At 51.7% G+C, this 21,135-nt stretch overlaps 10 protein-coding genes across 10 annotated transcripts; 4 read left to right on the top strand and 6 right to left on the bottom strand.

Annotated features, from left to right (window-relative positions):
- Positions 1-368: 368 nt before the first annotated feature.
- K489DRAFT_97163 (uncharacterized protein) lies at positions 369-1,046 on the top strand. Its single transcript, XM_033609089.1, has 2 exons — positions 369-582; positions 637-1,046. Exons 1-2 carry the CDS (start codon positions 512-514, stop codon positions 890-892), a joined length of 327 nt encoding a protein of 108 aa, XP_033455416.1. The 5' UTR covers positions 369-511; the 3' UTR covers positions 893-1,046.
- Positions 1,047-1,199: 153 nt separating this feature from the next.
- K489DRAFT_405123 (uncharacterized protein) lies at positions 1,200-2,405 on the bottom strand (the record flags this gene model as incomplete). The annotated part of the gene is made up of 2 exons (XM_033607145.1): positions 1,826-2,405; positions 1,200-1,741 (listed from the first exon to the last, which is right to left on the bottom strand). The coding sequence occupies exons 1-2, from the start codon at positions 2,157-2,159 to the stop codon at positions 1,200-1,202; spliced, it is 876 nt and encodes a 291-aa protein (XP_033455415.1). The 5' UTR covers positions 2,160-2,405.
- Positions 2,406-2,821: 416 nt separating this feature from the next.
- Positions 2,822-4,553, bottom strand: K489DRAFT_384991 (uncharacterized protein). The gene is made up of 2 exons (XM_033605990.1): positions 4,124-4,553; positions 2,822-4,008 (listed from the first exon to the last, which is right to left on the bottom strand). The coding sequence occupies exons 1-2, from the start codon at positions 4,428-4,430 to the stop codon at positions 3,200-3,202; spliced, it is 1,116 nt and encodes a 371-aa protein (XP_033455414.1). The 5' UTR covers positions 4,431-4,553; the 3' UTR covers positions 2,822-3,199.
- Positions 4,554-4,907: 354 nt separating this feature from the next.
- Positions 4,908-5,991, bottom strand: K489DRAFT_374399 (uncharacterized protein; the record flags this gene model as incomplete). The annotated part of the gene is made up of 2 exons (XM_033603518.1): positions 4,908-5,623; positions 5,697-5,991. The coding sequence occupies 2 exons, from the start codon at positions 5,989-5,991 to the stop codon at positions 4,908-4,910; spliced, it is 1,011 nt and encodes a 336-aa protein (XP_033455413.1).
- A 740-nt stretch (positions 5,992-6,731) lies between these two features.
- On the bottom strand, positions 6,732-8,085 carry K489DRAFT_97072 (uncharacterized protein). Its single transcript, XM_033609087.1, has 3 exons — positions 7,269-8,085; positions 7,008-7,147; positions 6,732-6,949 (listed from the first exon to the last, which is right to left on the bottom strand). Exons 1-3 carry the CDS (start codon positions 7,993-7,995, stop codon positions 6,839-6,841), a joined length of 978 nt encoding a protein of 325 aa, XP_033455412.1. The 5' UTR covers positions 7,996-8,085; the 3' UTR covers positions 6,732-6,838.
- Positions 8,086-9,916: 1,831 nt separating this feature from the next.
- Positions 9,917-11,664, top strand: K489DRAFT_292864 (phthalate transporter; the record flags this gene model as incomplete). The annotated part of the gene is made up of 5 exons (XM_033600235.1): positions 9,917-10,042; positions 10,099-10,503; positions 10,566-10,940; positions 10,995-11,503; positions 11,556-11,664. Coding segments are annotated over 5 exons (1,524 nt in total), but the record flags the coding sequence as incomplete, so codon positions are not given.
- A 123-nt stretch (positions 11,665-11,787) lies between these two features.
- On the top strand, positions 11,788-12,813 carry K489DRAFT_97009 (uncharacterized protein). The gene is made up of 2 exons (XM_033609084.1): positions 11,788-12,101; positions 12,209-12,813. Exons 1-2 carry the CDS (start codon positions 11,911-11,913, stop codon positions 12,702-12,704), a joined length of 687 nt encoding a protein of 228 aa, XP_033455410.1. The 5' UTR covers positions 11,788-11,910; the 3' UTR covers positions 12,705-12,813.
- A 387-nt stretch (positions 12,814-13,200) lies between these two features.
- Positions 13,201-14,639, bottom strand: K489DRAFT_97024 (uncharacterized protein). The gene has a single exon (XM_033609085.1). It carries the CDS (start codon positions 14,263-14,265, stop codon positions 13,390-13,392), a length of 876 nt encoding a protein of 291 aa, XP_033455409.1. The 5' UTR covers positions 14,266-14,639; the 3' UTR covers positions 13,201-13,389.
- A 3,036-nt stretch (positions 14,640-17,675) lies between these two features.
- Positions 17,676-18,391, top strand: K489DRAFT_327730 (uncharacterized protein; the record flags this gene model as incomplete). Its single annotated transcript, XM_033602014.1, has 2 exons — positions 17,676-17,917; positions 17,980-18,391. 2 exons carry the CDS (start codon positions 17,676-17,678, stop codon positions 18,389-18,391), a joined length of 654 nt encoding a protein of 217 aa, XP_033455408.1.
- Positions 18,392-19,539: 1,148 nt separating this feature from the next.
- On the bottom strand, positions 19,540-20,893 carry K489DRAFT_391264 (uncharacterized protein; the record flags this gene model as incomplete). The annotated part of the gene is made up of 3 exons (XM_033606676.1): positions 19,540-20,182; positions 20,248-20,666; positions 20,735-20,893. 3 exons carry the CDS (start codon positions 20,891-20,893, stop codon positions 19,540-19,542), a joined length of 1,221 nt encoding a protein of 406 aa, XP_033455407.1.
- Between the last annotated feature and the right edge of the window lie 242 nt (positions 20,894-21,135).

Below are 21,135 nucleotides of genomic sequence, written 5' to 3'. Positions count from 1 at the left end.
AGAGACACGGGCGAGCGTGGTTTAGATCGGCGGACTCCCATCTCACTAAGCTAATGAAGACTGGCAACTATGAAACATTGGATCTTGAAGTTGCGGCGGTCATTCGTGGCCATGTTGCCTTGGCACAGCTTGCAAACGGCGATGATGCCGCCTGCTCTGCGGTCGTTGCAGCCTCAACATTTTTGTTGGAAATGTCTCCTGACTCTATCGATCGCAGTACCTGAATGAAAAATCTATCAATGGCTTATTGCGTTGCAGGCGTCCTTACAAAGTCACTGGACTGCTGTGAAAAGCCCCGACGCTAGACCGTGGAGACATCCGGAACAGACAATTTGCCAATGGCCCTGTATGCCGTTCCTCGCAAAATGTGGCGAAGCAATCGAGCTGACTAGGCAAAACCCGAATTATTTTCAACAAGGCTCGCACCATTTCAGCCATCGGGCAGGATGACGAAGCAGGCGAACGTCTGAAGCAGTGCCTGAACATCAGGCTCAAGCACGCCAAATACCATATGTACACGGGTTACACCTATCATCGTCTTGGCAATTTGCTGTATACGAAAGACTCGCTGCGCGCCTCAATGTAAGTTTCCCTGAACGAAATCGACCGTGCAGCTGCTGACTGACAGCGTCGCAGTGACAATCTCCGCGAGGCGGTCGAAATCTTGAGGGAAGGGCAGGGGACATCGTTAGGTGCCGCTGCAAGATCAAAGTTTCACCTCGCGCGCACACCACAGGACTTGGGCAACTTTGAAGAATCGAATCAACTGTATAAAGAGAGGGACGCAGATTTACTTCAGTGCGGGTACGCGGTTGAGGCCAGACAGCTCCATCCTGGTATCTGGAGCAGTTTGTGCTATTTTGTAATAGGTGAACGCATTGTTTCTTCGTAGAGATGCTCCGTCGACTACGAAAGGTCGAACATCGACTTCGAAATCAACAAAGTGCCTTTGTTTGCCCGACTCCGCGTTCGTGGAGAGCTTTTGGACGGCTACTTTGTATGGGAGGAGTTCAATTGAGAATTTGCCTGAGCGAGCAAACTAGGCTATACGCATAGTAAGCACGCGGATGAGGCCCATCGCTCTAGGCAGCAGTAGTGTCTACCTCTTTCATATATCCTAGAGCCTCTTGTGCAGAAGTCTGAACGCGCTCGTCTTTATACGATACCGCTAGCTCCGCGAGACGTTGTTTCCAATATGCCTACCGCTCCGAGCTATACGACCAATAATGCTCGGACTTCTCTAGGATCTTGTCGAGACGGACGCCCGCGTGTACGAGGTCGTAAATCTTCTGCGCGTTATATCGGAACCACGAGGCAACGGCGGGGATATTCCACTCGAGCTTAACTTGGTGGTAGGCCGTCGCCTCGTTATAGGAATTGAAGCTGTGACCTTTTACGCGGTCAACGGCCGGCATTACCTGCTGATCGAGCTCGTCGATCGGCTTTTCTAAGGTATTTGAGATATAATAGACTAGTGAATCGGTCGACTTAAAGATGTGGCGCGCTACGCACTGTACTTCCATGTCTTGGAACCGCAGGTAGAGCATCCGCGCTGCAGCTGTGGACTCCGGGTTAAGAGAAATCCGGCAGAGCTGACCGGGCTGTATAGATTCTTCCGTATCACCTAAGCCGGCTGCAAAGTATGGAAAATCGGCCCATGTAAGCGGCTCATCGCCCCCTTCGCTAGAGGTCATCTCGCTATTAAAGAGCTTGTCCGGGAGTTTGGCCATAGCGTCGAGCACTACAAAAAGATCCAGCGTTCGGCTTGCAGGCTATTTAAGCAGGGCGTAATAGAAGAGACTCTAAAGATTTATAAGTAGGATACTCTCGTTAGAATAGGAGCCGAGATCTAGTATCGGCGACGAGGAAATCGAGCGGGTGAGGGCAAAGGCTGTTTCCTCGGCATTCTTATCGTTACCGTGAAACGCTTTGAGTACATCGACGGTTTCGTCGTGCCAGCCATCAACGATGGACTTCGAGTTCGACTGGGGCAGGCGTTGTGCTTCGAACCATGATGTGTGAACGAGTCTGGCGTCGACTGGCGGATGGGTGAAGGGTTGAGTGAAGTAACGCATGTCTGATGCCCGAGGGCGTGCTTTACTGCGGCAATGTAACAGGATTCGTTTAGAGGATCCACCGCAAGATTTGAACCGGAGCATACGAGCAATGTATGCAACATATACTATACTAGGCAGGCACGTAGATGTAGAGCGCACGTTCCAACCGAGTCACGTAGTTTGACTCCACCAAAATTCTACCGAGAGAGGCTACGTGCGGCGCAGTATGCATTCCTGCTTCCAATGTCATCCATCAGGGCGGCGTCTTATGACGATCTCATCTTTGCGGCCTCGCAAGCGGTTCTTCAACATACAGCGCATCGGTATATACCTCTAGCACGGCTTGGCACTGCAGATCCGCGCATAGGTGACGGCAGCCACTGACGGGACGGCAATCATGAATGTGCACTATCGGTAGTCGGTGACGCGCAATCAAGTCAGAGGATCGTGATAGGTCGTTATAGAAGCCACGGATTCACAGCACGAGTTGCTGAAAGCCGTGATGCATAGCTAGCCGGATCCCGGACGTGGTATCCCGTATTAAACCCACCTGTCTCCTGGCGACTCCATTCCCGGCATCCAACTTTCTTCCTCGTTCGACAGGAGCGTCATTACTGCCGCATGAACTTTTCATCAACATCACATCAGGAATTTTCAGAAAGGCAGATCACGCAGTAGTAACATCATTGTTCGGCGCGGCGGGCGAGTTTCTGGGACGTTGAGGAGCACCAAGGGAAGGAGGTCGGCGCCAGGTTTGCCTCGACGGGGAGAAGTATGCATATCAAGTCTATAAATTGCCTAGCTTCTATAGATCTTCTCGGTCAGAGCAACTGATTCCTCCCTGAGAATTCTTCTGCGCTGAGTCGATTGTGGAATCAATCTCCAACTTCTCATCTTTATTTCGCCTGTGTTCCGTATGCTCCGGGATTATCAATTCAGCCGCCTCGGGATCATGGAGTACGCTTCGTCACGTCCACACTCATTTGAGATCATACATTCGTGGAAACTTTCGGCACGAGAAGCCGTCGCCTAAGAGACTCTCCGTAGAGGTTTCCAATGCTCATATCATACATGGCAAGGTAGTGCATCGCAGATTCCGCTGCATCTACTGTTCTTTTCTTTACACACAATCCCATCAACAATCAAGGCAACTCTCTTCGTACGGAGAATCTGTTTGCGTCCAGCTCTTTCGGCCTCGTCTCCGTCGCCAACTCATTCGGCCGGCCCGCACCCGCGTACAATTCATTCAGTTCGCCGTCTCCTATTTCGTGTGCGTATGTAGTCGCGGTGACGGATCTTTGCTGTTCTTGCGCCTGCCACGGGACTACTCCGTCAAACGAGGAAGAAGGACTTTGTGTTCTCTTCTCTACGACCTCATTGTGGGAAGCTTGGGTCTGTAGCCTCTGTTGCCGGTACTTCAGCATCAGCCATGCAGCAGCTATGATGGTGAGGATGGCGACGGCTACGGCTCCGATTGCGATTCCCGCTTTCGCAGCGGTGCTAAGATCAGAACTCGATGTTTTGGCGGCATCTTGTTGCTGCTGCGATGAGTTTGACGCGCCCTGTGTTGAAGACGGCGAGGATGAAGTTGCTGATTTGCCCGCGAGTGCGATCGACGAGTTTGATGATGCGGTTGATGCCATGATAACCGTGGACGAGTTGAACGATGACGATGATGTCAAGGCTGTGGTAACGGCCGTCATTGTCGCTAGTATCCGAGTGCTCACGACACCGGTCGCCGTTGCAGGAAACATCGAAGTAGTGAAGCCAGCAATACTCAAGAAATTAGCCGGCCCAGCATCGAACACCTGGCTCGGATCATTACAGCAAGAGTAGTTGCTGACGGTGCTACCACCATACACAGGGACCGGAGTACCTCGCCAAGCGGAGCAGCAGTATGTCGTCTCGGAGCAGGCGTATAGGAGTTGGCTCGTGTCATATTTCTTGCCCGCTGGTAACTCTGTCAGCACTCCACGATCGAGTTGATGGGCGATATGGAGGGATATTCTTCATAAACACACGATCCTTGCGCCTCATGAAGCTGAGCACCGGAGAGATGAACTTACTCGCTGGGTCTTTTGTGCAGTATTTCGCGCAATTTGGAGAATTGAAACTCGGGTCGGTGCAACCATTCCTCCAAAGCAGATTATTGGCCTTGAAACCCGACCATTTGCAAAAGCCATTGGTTGTGCACGCGTCCTCGGGGCCACAGCAGGTGCTGAAGCCGTCACTTGAAGCGGCATCACAGGCTACGTAGTTTTCTCTTGCCGGTGCCGATGTGCCATCTGGATAGTAGCATTGGGTGGCGAGAGAAGGAGCAATGAGACATGAATAAAATGTGAGAAGGAGAAGACGTGAAGTTGATCTAGTCATTTTGACAATATGGGCTTGTGGTATGCTTTGGACGGAAAATGGAAAGTTGTGATGCGGTCGCACGAAGTGGACCTGGGTGAATCTTGAAGAACAAGGCCGCCCAGGCTCAAAGCGGCACGGGTGATCGAACGCATATCGATGTACAAGTCAAATGCCCTCCTTGAAACAATCGCATGAAGGCGTGGAAGGTTATTTCCGGGGTGAAGGATCACCAATGGCTGTTGGCGCCAAATGGCTTTAAGCGCCCAGATTTAGTGCTTGTTGTTGGGCGCCTGAGATGCCGCATGGGGCTGGACGCTTCGCTCGAGACATCAACATGTGAAGCGAACCGATCGTTGGAATTCTCTTTTCTAATCACTGCATCATAATATCTCATCGGCACTATCTAAACACGCATGAGTCGTCATTCCTATCTCAATCATCAGGATTGCAAAACTTCGTAAATTCCAAGATCATTTATACATTTTCCCTGTAATCTCATGGCAGTTCCCTCCTCCTCCCAGAGAATCTCTCCGCGCCCAACTCGTGCGGTTTCGTCGCACCCATCTCACTCACCTGCCCCGGGCCGATCTCACACGTGTAACCGAGCATTGTGCCGGACTTATATTCCTGCCCGTACCATTGTCTCCCATCAAATGGCAAAGTCTGCGCCGGATCTACACATGTTGGAGCAAGCTTCTCCCGGAGCAGGACTTGATGCCGAGATTTTATCAGGAGCCAGGCTATAAATGCGACCCCGATAGTGACCACAGCTAGCCCACCGATCACGAGGCCAACGATTGTTCCGGTGCTCAGTCCGGTGAATGTGGATGATGAGGGATTCGAGGATAAATCGGACTGCTGCTGTGATGTTGGAGAGGCCGCTCCGGTTGATGTCGAAGCGGGCGACGACGAAGGTATTCCCGTTGCAAGTGTCAGACCGCTGATTTGGGTTGCCGCTGTGGTTTTGCTTGAGCTTGTCGCGCCGGTCGCGGTGGTAGTGGTAGGGAACATCGATGTTGTGAAATCCTTCTGGCCGGACAGATAATTGGCAGGTCCAGCATCAAAGACTTGGCTTGGATCATTGCAACACGAATAGTTGCCTTGAGTATCGTAGGCCTGCACCGGAACATCCTTGCCCGGATACGAAGAACAGCAGTAGGTCGTCTCGGAGCAGGCGTATACTAGCTGGCTCGTGCTATATTTTTGTCCGGCTGCAATCGACTTGCGTTAGTTGTGGAACTTCACGAAAGGCCCAGGGTGATCGAAGGAAAGGTCACTACTAACTCTTGGGGTTCGTGGTACAATATTGCGCACAATTTGGCGAGTTCCAATTCGGATCTGTGCAGCCATTTCTCCATAGAAAGTTGTTATATCTCCATGCTTGCCATTTGCAGAAGCCGTTTGTTGTGCACATGTCTACACTGCCGCAGCAGGTGCTGAATTTGTCGCTTGATCCGGCATTGCAGACGACGTATTCATTGATGCCAGCTGCGGTACCGTCCGGATAATAACATTGTGAAGAGGTTGCGCATACTGATGTTGCTAAGAGAGCAAGAAAGAATAATGATCGTGTAATCATTTCGAAGATAGGATTTACCCACAGTTCGTTTGGTGAGGAATGGATACAGTCTGCGTTGGATAAGGGAAATACCTATATAAATAAAGAGGTCTCGCGATCGAGGCCCACGGCACTTATTAGAGCTTCTATTTCTGTAAAGCAGCATGAGTGTCCATCCTCGACGACATGTATTATCACGCTTGAATGGTAGTCCATTTTCATCGAGCCTCTCGTGCACCCTCTTGTCACAATTTGTCACAAGCGCCCGTAGAATTTTAGCTGCATGATGAAAAGCCCACGACGAGTGGTCTCATCAAATGATGGGGCAGATCCAGACGCTGGCTGCAGAACGGCTGGCCTCGACACGGACGCGACCGCCCGAACAAAACTCTAATCAACGCTCCCGCCGACCTGCGCACTCCCGCAAAGACGTCCCGAGGCGTGCGAAACTAATAATAAAATAAGGAGACGACGACAAAGTTTCTGCGTCAACCTTGAATTGTATGGACAATGCACAAACATAAAGTAAAATCCAATGCTGAAGCAAAAGCGTCCGCCCCCAAAAGCGCACTTGGATCATAGTTCGGGGTGGCCTCAGGTCTCGACCTTCAATTCTCGTGATTCGGCACAGCGCGTGCTGTGGGCGGGCAGCCGGGCGTGAACGTTTGCTGACTGCGGTGCGTGACCAAGAGCATCAGCACTCTCATTCATGCGACTGGAGGGTCATGTGCTGCTGAGTCACTCACATGCTTGCTCACGTGCACGCCGCGCGCGCTGAAGAGGATCCGGCAATTCGATACTTCACGCAGCTCCGTCGATAAGTCTTGACTTTTCGCTGAGGTGTATGCTGTCCCATTCCCAGAAAGTTCTACTCAGACTGATACATGATCCGGTGTGTTCTGTCGCATATACGAAACTTGATCGACGACTGGCCTTTGACTCGACTGACCATCAAATCTTCGCTCCCGCCGTTCCTTTGCTGGAGAATTCGTGTAAGGGAGTGTTGTCGGGATCAGTGTTCGTCGGGATCAGCGTACGTCCAGCTGCTTATGATAGTCGACATGAGGCTGCTGTGATTGCTTGTTGCATCGTCCTACGACAATTTTCGACCACACAGCGGCATTGTACGAGACAACGGGTGCGCTCTTTTGATAGATTCGTAATGCTTGGCCTGGAGCTAAATCTTCCCATCGGTCGTTGTTGCATGACCACAAGTCAATCACGTTGTGTTCATGCGGAAAGCTTTGCAGCGAAGGAGACGCAATCATCTCGAGCACGAAAGAACGACGTTGACTGACCATAAAACCAACGTTCCTCGCTGACGCTGGATCTGTCTTCTGATAACTCTGCATATCGCGGATTCCCCAGCTTCCTTGTAATTCGTATGTAGCACTTGACCGGGTAGTGTCCGCACGAGTCGCATTCGCATTCACAATCCATAACGTGCCAGCCGATAATGTCGCGATTGTGCGCACAATACATCCTGTCGATGGCGATGTACTTCGGCTCTTCAGTGCGATTGCCGAGTTGTACCAGTCGAGCCTTCAGGCCCGTCTCGAGGAAGGAAGGGATCGTGGTCGAGACGAACCACTGCTCATGCCATCTACAGATGGGCGCGTCGCAGGGAAACCGATCGGTCGATGTGATCAGGTTACACGTCGTACATTGACGGCGGCCACTGATTAGGTCCTTGCGCTCGTTGATATATCGTCGCGCGGCTTTTTTCTCGCACGTGCTTGCAGTCTTCAGCCAGCCTGGAGACGGAGAAATGGTATCACGGTAGAGGCGCTTGTTAGTCAATTTGACAGCAACAAGTGAGGACGTTGGTAGATAGGAGACTATCATATGTAGTATTTCAGCCGGCAGCATTGTCAGCTTAATAGGATCGAGGGGCTCCATGATGGCAAGTTTCTTCTTTGCGCTTTGAAACCTTTTTCGCCTCAGAAATAACAGCACTTGATGTTGGATCAGCGACAGGCTCGTGGGAGCGACTGTCCGACGAATATATGTTTCTAGGGCAGCCATGTGGTATCAAATGAACAGCAGTGTCATCTGAACGTAGCAGCAGATGTCGACGACCACGACAGCAATGAGATGGCGCTCATGGTTCTCATGACGGTGCAGCATCCTGTCTCGCATATATATTTATCGTGATCATATTCGTGGGCGGCAGCAGATACGATCAGCCGAACAATATGGACCTTGCATGTCCATCTTTGCACGTCATGAAGTATCTTGTCTCATCCTCCCGCCCTCTGACCCAGCCGATGCTGTGAAGATCATGATAGCCGCCAGCGTGCACTCAAAGTCGCAGGCAGGCATATCGGATCTGCGGACAAGGATCGTGGCCAACAGTATCATGACCCGCGATTATTTCAAGCGATCAGCAGGAAATGCGCGCGCGTCTGTGAACTACTATAACGTGCAATGATGATGAACAGGTTCGATGGCTACGTGAAGCGCGTGACGATTGTGTCTTGTGCCCAGCGAGCGGAAAGACCGCCGTCTCCTAACAGCACTAATAATTACCAATCTGGGCGGAAACTAGCACTAATCTCACCTAATTGGCCCAAATCTGCTGTCTGAAAAACCACCACACTTCGTCTTTTTCGAATATATGGTGTATGTTCGGCAAGGACACCTCATACGTCGGCCGAGCTCGGAACGACATTCCGAAAGATTTTGTAGAGTTCATCCATCAATTGGTCGTTCCCGTCCATTTTGCTAGGACACGTCGCACGCTTCCCACGCGAAACGACCTCGCCGGGGCAACTTCGGCTAAAGTTCCGCATCTGACACAATATCCCATGGCAGGCACGTCATCTCATCCTGTTATGTGAACATCACCCAAAGCGGGTCGAACACTCCGATCTCTGAATTATCCGCAAGATGCATGATCCCTCGTGGCAGCCACGGTCAACCTTCAGAGCGTGCTCCAATACTGTTGATCGTGTCAATTGAATTTGTGCAAATTCTCATCCGATCCGCTCGATTCTTGAATGGTTCAGATCAATGACGCATCTGCTCCAATGCTGATAAGCAGCTCGCAACAGAAGCATGCGATAAAACCATGATTCCAATAACGGATCTGCTTGCTCTCATCCAGAAGACTAAGTCTTAAGGAAACCGCCATCGTCCATGACATGTGCGACCGTTGCAAGATGTCCGCCTCGCGTGGAAGCCAATGCAGAAGAAATATCCGTCAGGCTCGAGGCGTTGAGAACGTTACGCCGCCATGGCATCCATATCCCTGATCGCGTTCGCCTAAACCTTCTTTTCCGTAGTTCGCCCGGTCACGACATTCGTGGGCGTTCATTCGATTCTCATAATCCGTTCGGTCCTTGCCTTATCAACCCGCTCCTTTTTCCAGAATAGTCGCTGGCGTGGCCATCTATCCGTCAAGACCCATGGTCCGTTCCAATGCCCTCATTAGAAGCAATCGCTGGCTGTAATTACGTGCTTTGACGTGTGGCAACCACACTGTGAACTTCTCGCGTCGTCTTATCGTTCTTGCGAACTTGCCAAGGCGCAATCGTCATCTGTGAGTATGTTCCTGTGCCGATTCTCCGCCTTTGTTGGAATCGCATCTGTAATTGTCGAACGATTTGGTTTCGAGGTCACATCTGGATGCCCTCTGGTCCTTAACAACGAACGAGCTGTAAGCGCGGTCTGCCCATAAAAGGACGCCGTCGCGCCCATCTTGGTTCTGGAATCTCTTCGTCGGAGATCCTTTCCAAGACATTCTCTCGGCAATCTTCCCGAGCCCTACTCAAAAATGGCAGATGAGAAGCAGTCCCAGTCCTCGCTCTCGCTCTCACGTCGCAGCAGCGATCTGGACAATGACAAAAGAGCGTCGGTCGTCGATGTTATTGCGGCCAGCTTCGAGAGTGCCAACGTTTCAAAGCCTCCGCGCGTCATTGAGCACGGTGAAGAGCTCCACGTCGACAGCACAACGTTCGCGTCATCTGGGCTCGATCAATATTACAAGCCAAGCTCTCAATGGGAGGGCTTACACCGTTACGACACCGAGTTCACCTGGAAGTCGGAAGAGGAAAAGAGTCTCGTCAGAAAGGTATGAGCGATCTCAAGTAGATTTTCACATCACTCGACCATGTCTGACCGAATCAGATTGACTGGCGGATCTGCACCTTTGCCTGCCTAATGTTTTTTGCTCTTCAGCTTGATCGGAGCAACATCAATCAAGCGCTTTCCGATAACCTGCTTGGTGATCTGGGGTTAAATACCAACGATTACAACAATGGACAGACAATCTTCTACTGCGCATTTCTCTTCGCCGAATTGCCCTCTCAAATGATCTCGAAACGACTCGGGCCTGATCGATGGATTCCCATTCAGATGGTAACATGGTCAATCGTCGCCAGCATGCAGGCATTCTTGAACGGCCGCAACTCGTTCTTCGTCTGTCGATTCCTGCTCGGCATGATCGAAGGTGGATTCATTCCGGACACTATCCTCTACTTGACCTATTACTACAAAAGCTCAGAGCTTCCTCGCCGTCTGTCGTTCTTCTGGGTAAGTGCAGGAGTGACTGCGGACCTTGCTGTCGGGCATGATTATTAACCTCAACGCTACAGGTTTCTTACCAAGCTACCAATATTGTTTCAGCATTTCTCGCATTTGGAATCCTTCGCCTTCGCGGTCATAACGGTCTGGCTGGCTGGCGGTGGCTATTCGCGCTCGAGGGCATGCTGACCGGTCTGATCGGCATACTCTCATGGTTTTATCTCCCTGCAAGCCCTTACGATACGGCCAGCTGGTTTCGTGGCAAAAATGGCTGGTTCAACGAACATGAGGAGAAAATCATCGCGAATCGCATCATCCGTGATGATCCCTCCAAGGGTGACATGCACAATCGCGAAGGTCTCAGCCTTGGTATGCTGTGGGAGTGTCTCTCAGACTACCACATGTGGCCTGTATATCTGATCGGTCTATCATGGGCCATCCCCGATGTGAGTTCGCGGGGCAACATGAGGCATCAGAAATCTTGCTGATCCATGCGTTAGACTCCGCCAACCGCATACCTGACTCTCAACCTCAAAGCATTGGGTTTCGGGACCTTCGAAACAAATCTGCTCACCATTCCGGCTTACGCGCTCTTTATTCTGCAACTGCTCTTCTACACATGGCTCTCCGAGAAACTCAACCAGCGTTTCCTTGTATGTCTTCTTGGACAAATCTGGGCTCTACCATTCTTGATCGCTCTCGAAGTCCTCGGACCTGGCACCAACCCCTGGGCGTACTGGGTTCTCGCAACGATGCTGGTCGGCCACCCGTACATCCATGCCATTCTTGTTGCCATTACCAGTCGCAATGCTGGCTCCGTCCGAACACGGACAGTGGCATCTGCGGTGTACAACATGACAGTTCAGACATCCAACATCGTCTCTTCGCAGATCTATCGCGAGAACGACAAGCCCCTGTATCGTGCAGGTAACGCTGCTCTAATCGGCATAGTGGTGTACAACATCCTGGTTTTTGCTGGTATTAAAGTATTCTATATTTGGACTAATCGGTGAGTCATCTCCATCACATTCTCGGCTGAGCTTATGCTGACACTGCTTTAGCAAACGCGATGCGGTTTGGAACAGCATGTCTGATGAGCAGAAGGAAGAGTACTTGCAGACGACGACGGACAAGGGCAATAAGCGATTAGATTTCCGTTTTGCTCATTAGTTCATCTACTTACGCGGTGCACGCTATCAAAAACATCTTCAACTTCGCACAAGGTCGTGAATTTGTGAGCTGTCTGCATCACACGCATTCGCCTGTGACCCTCGTCTTTTCGTATGTCACATGGTGCTGCATGTGGTTTTCGGCTGCTGAATTATCGCAGACGCATGATCCTGGTTTGAACTCTGACTTCACGCTCAGAAGCAACAAGGAATCACCCGACTGCGCCTCGGTGACGAATCTTTGCGCATGCGGCACAGGTCGTCGAGAGAGGACGTCTCGTGGCAGACCTTGCGCCACAGCAAGTGGCCCAGCTGGACACTTTTCAGTGTACTTATATCAGATGCACCTGCGCTACTTGAACACTCGAGAACCCACACACAAGGGGCATCTTCGCTTTCAAGACAACGAAATGAGTCCAAACTATCAATCATGCAAATGTAGTTGCTTTCCCCTGGCGGACACCCCCTCTGCTTACTGCATGATCCGCAACCAGTGCGTCCGCTTCAGAAATTGCGTATGAACGAAGACTAACATCGATCTCCAGCCACCCCGGTATGGCGAGTTGCTGTCGCCAATTGAGCAATAGCACCGTGCAGTTCATACCCGAGTGCTTCTCCTGGTGCAATCTGGAAGCAGTCGTGAAAGCCCACGAGTCTTCCTCGCGGGCCCACAACAGCACCAGGCTACTTAACGTGCCGAGTATATTCCGCCACTGTCTCAACGATTTCGATTCGTCGCAGGATGAGCCCGACGTGACATGCGACGCTGCGCCAGTGGTGATTTGGCCTCATCCCACAACAACGAGTTCTCCTGTGTTTTTCGATCCCACCGAACGGGCGACATTGCGACCAACGCCCGTCTATTTGAACGCTGCGGCACACGCGGCTGGGCTGAACGGGACTATTTCGGCTGTTTTACTTACTGTGCTTCTCATCGCAGGCCTGCTCTCGTCAGGAGCGCTTGCATTCTCCTGTCATTCAACAAGTTCCGGCCGGCGTACCAGAATGCCTTGTGAGAGCTCACTTGGGGACAGGCGATGAAGTGTTCTGATCGGCGATGCTATGTATCGGAAGTGCGGCCAAACACGAGAGAAGCGCGAAATCCAGCCGTTGATGCCTCAGGTTTCATTCACCCCCGTCCCGACGTCACGAACGCTCACAAGGATGATCTTAATCTCCGGGTCTCATGACCGGTCCCGCGCCACGCGTTGTCTGACACTTTGTTTGTGTCGATCGCGCACACGTGCGGGACTACTCCATGTCTATCCTAATTACAGCTTCACGCCTGATCACGATGCCAGAATTTTGGGATGGGGTCGTGGAGTTGATGACGTCGCTGAGTAGAAAGGAGGTTGATGAGGAGCAGGCATGTCGTGGGCCTATGGGCAAGTTGGGACAGAATAGATGGAGTCTTTAGACTAGATTTTCGGTGTACCAGTACACCGCAAAATCATGATATTACAAAAGGTGACTACAGGCGTGAACATATCACATAAAGGGAAACGAAAATAGGAGTAGCACATTGTGAAGCAAAAAATCATTTGATCATTGACCTGAGAGATTCCTCCAGAGAACTCTATACGGCCTAATTACAAGGGTAACTGATCAACCCATCGTCCAGAGCAGGGATCATTCATATCGTGTAAGAAAATATTCGCTTTTTCGCGCAAATTCCCAGAATTTGACTTCCTCGAGCGAGAGGGTATGTTCAGAGGTCTTTGGCTCTTTAAAGGTGACCAACACCAGTGCTGAGGCCGTTGGTGAGAGGGACAACGACGTCAGGGCCAGCGTTCTTGAGGGCGATGGCGAGGGCGTCAGTGATGGGGTCGAGGACCTCCTGGCGCTTGAGGTGGCCGACGCCGGTGCTGAGGCCGTTGGTGAGGGGAACGACGACGTCAGGGCCGGCGTTCTTGAGAGCGATGGCGAGGGCGTCGGTGATGGGGTCAAGAACCTGCTGGCGCTTGAGGTGACCAACACCCTTGCTCAGACCGTTGAGGAGAGGGACAACGACGTCAGGGCCGGCGTTCTTGAGGGCGACAGCGAGGGCGTCGGTGATGGGGTCGAGAACCTCCTGGCGCTTGAGGTTGGAGATACCCTCACCGAGACCCTGGGGAAGAGGAGGGAGAATGGTCAAGCCGGCGACAGCAGCGCCGAGACCGTCGGTGATCTTGTCGAGGACATCCTGGCGCTTCAAGTGGCCGACACCCTTGCTGAGGCCGTTGGTGAGAGGAACGACAACCTTGGGGCCGGCGTTCTTGAGGGCGACAGCGAGACCGTCGGTGATGGGGTCGAGGACCTCCTGGCGCTTAAGGTTGGAGATACCAGCGCCCAGGGCCTGAGGAAGAGGAGGAAGGATTGGGAGAGTGGCGAGGGCAGCTCCGAGACCATCGGTGATGGGGTCGAGGACATCCTGTGGCTCGGCCTCACGCTTGAGGTTGGAGATACCAGCGCCCAAGGCCTGAGGAAGAGGAGGAAGGATTGGGAGAGTGGCGAGGGCAGCTCCGAGACCATCGGTGATGGGGTCAAGGACGTCCTGGCGCTTCTGCATGGGAGCAGCGAAGGCGGTGGCCATGAGCATGGCGAAAGCGGTGGATTGACGCATGTTGAAGGTTACGAAAATGCTTGAAGAAGCGACTGTGGTGAGTAGAATGAGAATGAAAAGCGTCGATGGAGGACTGTCGACGAGATTGAAGTGGATGGTGATGGGTTGAAACGAAAGAGAGTGGCTTTGCGCTGGATATTTATGTTTTCGAAAAGGAACAGGACGTAGGCAAACTTGACTTCAGGCGCGGATCGAAGACATCGTGAATCGTGATGTAAGTGACCCACCCGTTCGTTGGCTCCATCGCGGCAATTTACAGTCCTGTTCTCTGAGTGGAGGCTTTGATATTGAAACGAGCTATCGAATTCATGCTCGGGCTTCGCGTCGAGTGCTCACATCGGTCACATTGGTTGGGACGTGGGAATGATACAACAGGCACGAACTGTCGTCGTCGTCAGGCGCAGCACTCTGGTCTTCGCGTTCGCCACGGGAGGACTACCAGTAACAATTGAAGAACGCTTGAAACGGTCCAACCGATGCAGCGTCATCCCTGGACTCGTTCGCTAATGAGATGGATTCTGTCGATCTTTACTCAAATTGCCATTTGCAGATCATCCTTCACGGGGGCAGAGTGCGGCTCACCTGGAGGCCGCTGCCGCGCGACAAATACACTAACGATATTTAAGGTGAGACGTTGAACGACACTGATGGAAATGATGACGATGATCAGGGCGAGGACAGAACTTCGAATCGTAAATTTCGACGTCCGCGACGCCGATCGGATCGTGGCCCGAAAACCTAGTCCCGAATAGGACACCACACAAGGTTTCACGGCGGCACGGAGCCGACTCCAACCCCACGGAATCTATCAAACTAAGCCTTCATCGGGAGAGGGCATGAGTCAATTCGAGAGGATTGCCTGTTGATGAGAATGTTCCTGTCCACGCTGCCGTTGTACGACACCGCCAATGAAAACGAACATCTTCTACCACGCATCGCTCCCTCGAGCTCCTGCGTATTTCGGCAGACGGACGTCAGTTGATTCCTTGAACTCTCAACGTATTTCTGTGTGACAGTTGGCGACGGTTTCGTGCCGCTGGTCAGCTGCAACGTCCCCGGTCGTTCGAACATCGTCTCAGCAAGAGCCGACAAAGGAAGGTCATGTCCGATTGTTTTGTTTGCCGCAAATTAGTGTAGATCGTGGGTGAGAGTTTTCAGCCTACACGTGCCCTGCAGCAAGACGCGGTCCGGTTCATCTTCACGACCAGAGTTTTACGCCCCAATCTCATGGTCCGCTTTCCTGTTCCAGCAGTAACTTGTCTGATCATCACTGTAATTGGTATATACAGAAAACGACTCCTCGTGCGGAGGTTTTGGCGCGTACCATCATCATCCTCAGCCTGGCGGATCTGCATTTTTGACATGGAAATTTTTGCCGAGCTGTGGAGTCGTTGTGCTCGAGGCGCAGTATCGTGAGCGCGTCGATCGAGCTTGCAATAATTCCAACAGCTAACATTCGAATCCCGAAGCAAATTGCGGCAAAGGTGCTACATCGCTGGTACGTTACGCGCGAAGATCGTGGGTGGAACATCCGGCTTGAGATGATCCCAATTCCATGTTCTCGGAGCTTTCTTGAGTTTCCCATCAGATGTGAGACGTGCTGTAAATGGAAATGATGATCGTCTGCGATTTCATCTTGTCACGATGCATCGCACGGCATGACAGGAGGAGGTATGTGTACTACAAGACCAAGCATTCTGTCAGATTCGCGTGGCTCAACGTTCGCAGCAGCAGGGATTCTCGCATGCTGTGGATGCTTGTCAAGGCAATTCCAATGCCTCCGCCTATGTTGCTGATTTCGTAGCTATACGACGTCTCTTGGCTCCGGGCGGCGGCGGCGGTTGAGCAGTGCCTCCCGCATCGCCGGCGCGCCAGAGAAAGGATCTTGGCCAATGCGACCCTGAGCCGCCGGCAGGTCCGAGTCGCCGACGACCCACTCGCTGCCACTGTCCTTTGCTGTTTGTGTCGCTACTCGCTACTGCTGGAACCGTCGTTGATCCATCGACTTGTTTTGCCCTGCCGCAATTTGCCAACGCACAGCTGCGATGCATCACAATCTCATCACATGCACAGCTTGTTATTATGGCCTCTTGTTGTGATTATCGTCATTTAATCTATTGTCATGGTATTGTCACAGAGTGTTGTTCCGACTATCGTTATTAATATGTATATTGTGATGATGTTGTGTGTTGTTATGATTGTTGTTGTTCTTATTCATCTCGCGTGACGATATGGTCATAACCAACGGGTGTTGTCCATTTACTGTCATCGTATGTACAGTACTCACTGCACTTGTCACACCTGCCCGTTCTGCTTATGTTAGCTCATGTTAATACTGTACAGACAACCGCGACTCCTGATGTATACAACCTAGTAAATCTACTGCGCCACATACGCTCGAGACATGGAAATAATTCCTCGCACTCGTATCGTGTGCGTCCGTCATGATGACAGGATCCTAGAGACAAGCGTGACAGCTGCACGCCATGATTTCTTAGGACATCTCGTCCAGAGACAGTGCTGGAAGGAATCAAGATCTCATGGGTTGATTATTCCCTGGACTGATCGGCCATACCGCATCTCAATAAGCTTATATTCTCAAATCCAAGACACCACGAAGAGCTAGAAGACATCTCTGTTTGTTTGCATCATATTATATTATAGCTCGGACGATATCCATTGGGTGTATTCCACGCGAGTGCGGATCTCCTCCTGAGGTCACGATCGACCTTGGGGTTAGAAAAAAAGACAACCCTAGCTGAACTTCCGGTGGGGACGCGCGATCGAGAAACAAACCCTGAAACGTTACTTTTTGTACCGAAGGGGGAATCCCTCGTCCTTTGCTCTTGCAGGCAGACCACCGATCGTCGGAATCGAGTATGCGATACGCTCAAGGTATTGGTCGTACTACAGGCATTGGTTGATACGTCGAAATCAGCATTACGAGTTCGACTGATGACCAATGATGACTCTAAGATGCTACTTGTCCACCGGGGCGCTTTCGACCTCGGAAGGCAGAGTCGAATGAAAAATGGTTGTTATCATGCTGTCGGAGCGCCCAAACCGATTTGACCGATCCCTTTTCTGCGTGAGAGAAATCACGGCGTATGAGGTGTTGCGCTTCAGCATGGATGTGTTGAGGGCCTTCAAGGCGACAATCGCTGCCTCCTGCCTGACTGTCGCCTTTCGTTGCCTTGCAAATTCTCGGACGCCTACGCCTTCTCCTCGAGAATACGCGACCGTTGATCTCAGGACGGGTTGCGAAATGATGGAAAGTCGTGTAACAAGACACTGTGTTTAGATGGCGATGTGCAGGTGTGCTGGTGTACTACAAATATCGAGATGAGCCAGGTAGTTCAGTGCTGGGAGTTTCTCCCGCATGCAATCAGAACGAGTGAGGTCAGCTCGCCATGTCCTATTACCTCACAATCGAGCAGCTGCATTGCGCTGTCGCTGCGATCGCGAAGGCCCTCGATCAATTGAATATCGACTATGCAGTCATGGGCGGTGCTGCAGTGTGTATCATGGGCAGTGATCCTCAAAGGACCACCGAGGATGTTGATTCAGTCATCCATGTCGACGAGCGCAATATCACCGCTGACAAAGCGACCGATCTTCTCTTGAAATCGTCGGATGACTTCATCGATGTGAGGTAAGCATGCTTTGTGATGCAACTTCACTCAGGTGAGAATAGCTGACGTGAATTCTCGACAGTCGGTACGGTCACGTCATACCCGCCTATAGGCTGGTGATTGGTGATGTTGAACGACTTGTGCAGATGGAAATATTCGATCTCCCACCGTGGCCACGACGTCCGCAATATGATTTGACCACTGCCACGAGAAGAAACATCACATTGCAGGGACACAAGGTGAAGTTCTTCAGCCCAGAGTGGATTTTTCGCGAAAAGGTCTGCTCTGGACATCAGCGAGGCGGCTCCGCAAAAGGAATGCAAGACGTCGGGGATGCCGTGCGGATGCTGAGGTTGGCCGACCCATCTGCTCCCGAGATGGACTTCACGGGAAGAGAGGAGTTGGCGGAAGCCCTGAAGTTCTTCTTGAGCAAGAGACCGGATGCACAGAGCTTGGTGCGGCAGAAGGTAAAATGTGATGCGATCCTGAATTGACGATCGCCAAGGTGCAACCTCACGAGAACGGACGACCTCTGCTATCTATTGGCAACTCTCTCCCAGAGCCAATGCGCTGAGCAGTAAACTTCTCGGCACAAAACTCAAACTCCTCGTCCTTGCTAATACGAAGTGTTGCTGTGGTCATATGGGTAAGCATACATCATTGCCCAATTTCGGAAGCTCAGGCTGGAAGACGACTCACCGACACGACGATGGGAACGCCGAGATAGTGCATGTCCATGTTCGACCATGGATACATCGGCGGATTATGGAGAAAATCGGCCAAAGCCTTGACCACTGGGTCAGGCTCTTTTTCTCGTGGCCGTCGGAATATTTTGCTTCTCACGATGGCGGATGCGTCTGCTCAACGGCCGTCCAGCCGATATACGCCCAGCCTCTGTTGATGTTTCACATCAAGATATCGTATGACTAGGCTGCGGCTCTAACATATACAGCGCATGTTGCGGCGGGATGCTCAAACATGAGGACGGTGGAACTTGCTCATGGTTATGCAAGTCCCACAGCTTTTGCTAGCCCCAACCCTGGACTTAAACCGCCGCCGGGAGACAAGCAGCGCAGCATACACATTCGGAGCTGACGGTAAAGGTATATCATATTAGCAGAGCCTCCGTCGAGCATATACATCTTGCGCTTTTAAAGCCCTCTCATCACTGTGAAGAAATACATTGCATTAATTGCGAATAGTGCATCTTCTTCCTTCGAGCGACAAATTCTCCTTGACGACGGATCTCGAACGGTTCCTTGCTTCCCGTGGTATTTGAAAGGAAGGTGGAAATGTTGTTTCGAAGATGGAGTAGTCATTTTCCAATCGAGGTTATGCGACCAGGTACGAGGTTCATAATTTGTTCATCAAACCTTGCCACTGTCGCGGAGTACATTTGTGCTTCAAGTCCAGCGCGCTGGCTTCGTGTTGGTTGTGTGCGTGCTGTCGGAACATATATAAGTTGTCAGTGGTGATGATACTTAAACTCGTCATTCTCTCCAATACGAGAAGTGGAGCACGTCTATTGTGAGCTACCAAGCAGTGTATACGTCGGTTCTACTACGATCCCTCTTGCCTCTCTTGTCGATGTTCTGATCGCCGTGCCGACTTCCTCGTACCTCCTCGACCTGGAAGAGGAACATCAGAAAACCTCGTAAAGCCCTTTCTTGAAGATCTGTGGTGGCGGATTTGTTTCGACCTGCTCGATTTTCCTCGTTTGCTGAAAGTGGACGGCGCCGAATCTCAGCAGTTCAGCAAAAGTGCCGGCCGCGGCATCTTTCCCCTCATGTTCCGGCATGTCGAGAAGAGTGCCGAGGCAAGGATCCTGCGTCATTCCCTTGTAATGCGAAACCTTTTGCATCGAAGAGCCCGTCAGCGTCCGCCAGATGGCACGATACGCCGTTTGGTACTCGTCTGTCGCAGTGTCTGCCATGCTGGTCGTCAAAACTTTCAATCCCGTCTCGCCCTTGAATCCCACGCAGGATTCGAGGCCGAAGCATTCATCATGGGAATCGAACGCGAACACATGCTTCTGCCAATACTCGGCCCCGTTGAAGCCATCCGCATCTCCCGGATCCTCGAGCAGGGTCAAGCGCTGCCAGGCTAGCACCTGTCCGATATACTCCATGAATTCTCGAGGCTCCATGGTCACCCCCAACGTCGAGAACTTTGCTGACTTGACGGGATCGTAGGTGGAAAGGGCCGGGATATTGGAAAGAAGTGGGTTATCGAATAGGCCGTGGTGATCTTTGCGACCTTTCCATAGATGAATCCACAACTCGTGCCTGTCCATAGACGTTAGCGATTGCTTTCGATCTAGACCTGCTGGGCGCGCGCGTCATTAACCTACCATCGCTTGATGAACGGGTCTCCCTTTCGACTCATCACAAAGTGGTTCGCTGCTGTCTGGCCATATGCGAGCGGGACAGCAATGCGATACGCCGAAGACGAATCTTCTAGCTCATCCCACGCAATGTCATCAAGGCTTCGTAACAAAATGCAGCCGACATCCATGTACGTGCCCCCGAACAGGTAGAGCAGCCCGCCCGACAGTAGATCCGAAGAGTGAGCGCCGGTGTAGGGGCCGGTCATCTCATCCTCCACGATGGCAGACGGGAGCATGTCCTTGGGGAGAAATTTCAAGAAATGGTTGGGTGAGCCGGGAATGACATCGAGCACCCGAACAGTCCAGCCGGTGCCACTGCAGATCCGCATCCAATCGCAGATGTTACGTCGACACCATGCTGGCAAACACTGGATCCCTTTATCCTATAACGACGAGGATGCTCAGCATCTTTTCAACCCTGGGGAATGGGAGTTTGTCTGCCCGTGCATACCCAAAATGCCCAGATGTTCTTCTCGGATGTCACGGGCACATGCTCGGTTAGACCTCGCAGAAGCTCTTCATCGTTCTTCTGATCCACCGATCCTTCTCGATAGCGAAGCTGCGAGGCAAACTCTTGAGGGATCTCGAACTTGGGCCCGTGAGACGTCATCAAATCGGTCATCATCGGTTCAATTCCTCCCTGTTCGCAAGGTTGTAGCACACGATGAGTCTTTGGAACTTGTTCGGCCGAAACTTCGAAGCGATAGGTTAGTAAACGATGGATTGGTCGAGAGATTGATAACATAGCCGTCGTCGCTGTCTGCGAAATACATATTAATATATAGTAATAAGCTACCCCGCTTTCATTTCATCGACTAGAAACAATAGTATATCAAGTATGTAACATGGTAA

The sequence above is a fragment of the Dissoconium aciculare genome (assembly GCF_010015565.1).
Source record: "Dissoconium aciculare CBS 342.82 unplaced genomic scaffold K489scaffold_19, whole genome shotgun sequence".
In the NCBI taxonomy this organism is placed as follows: domain Eukaryota; kingdom Fungi; phylum Ascomycota; class Dothideomycetes; order Mycosphaerellales; family Dissoconiaceae; genus Dissoconium; species Dissoconium aciculare.
Note: the sequence above shows the minus strand (reverse complement) of the source record. Positions and strands in the feature narration are given on the sequence as shown.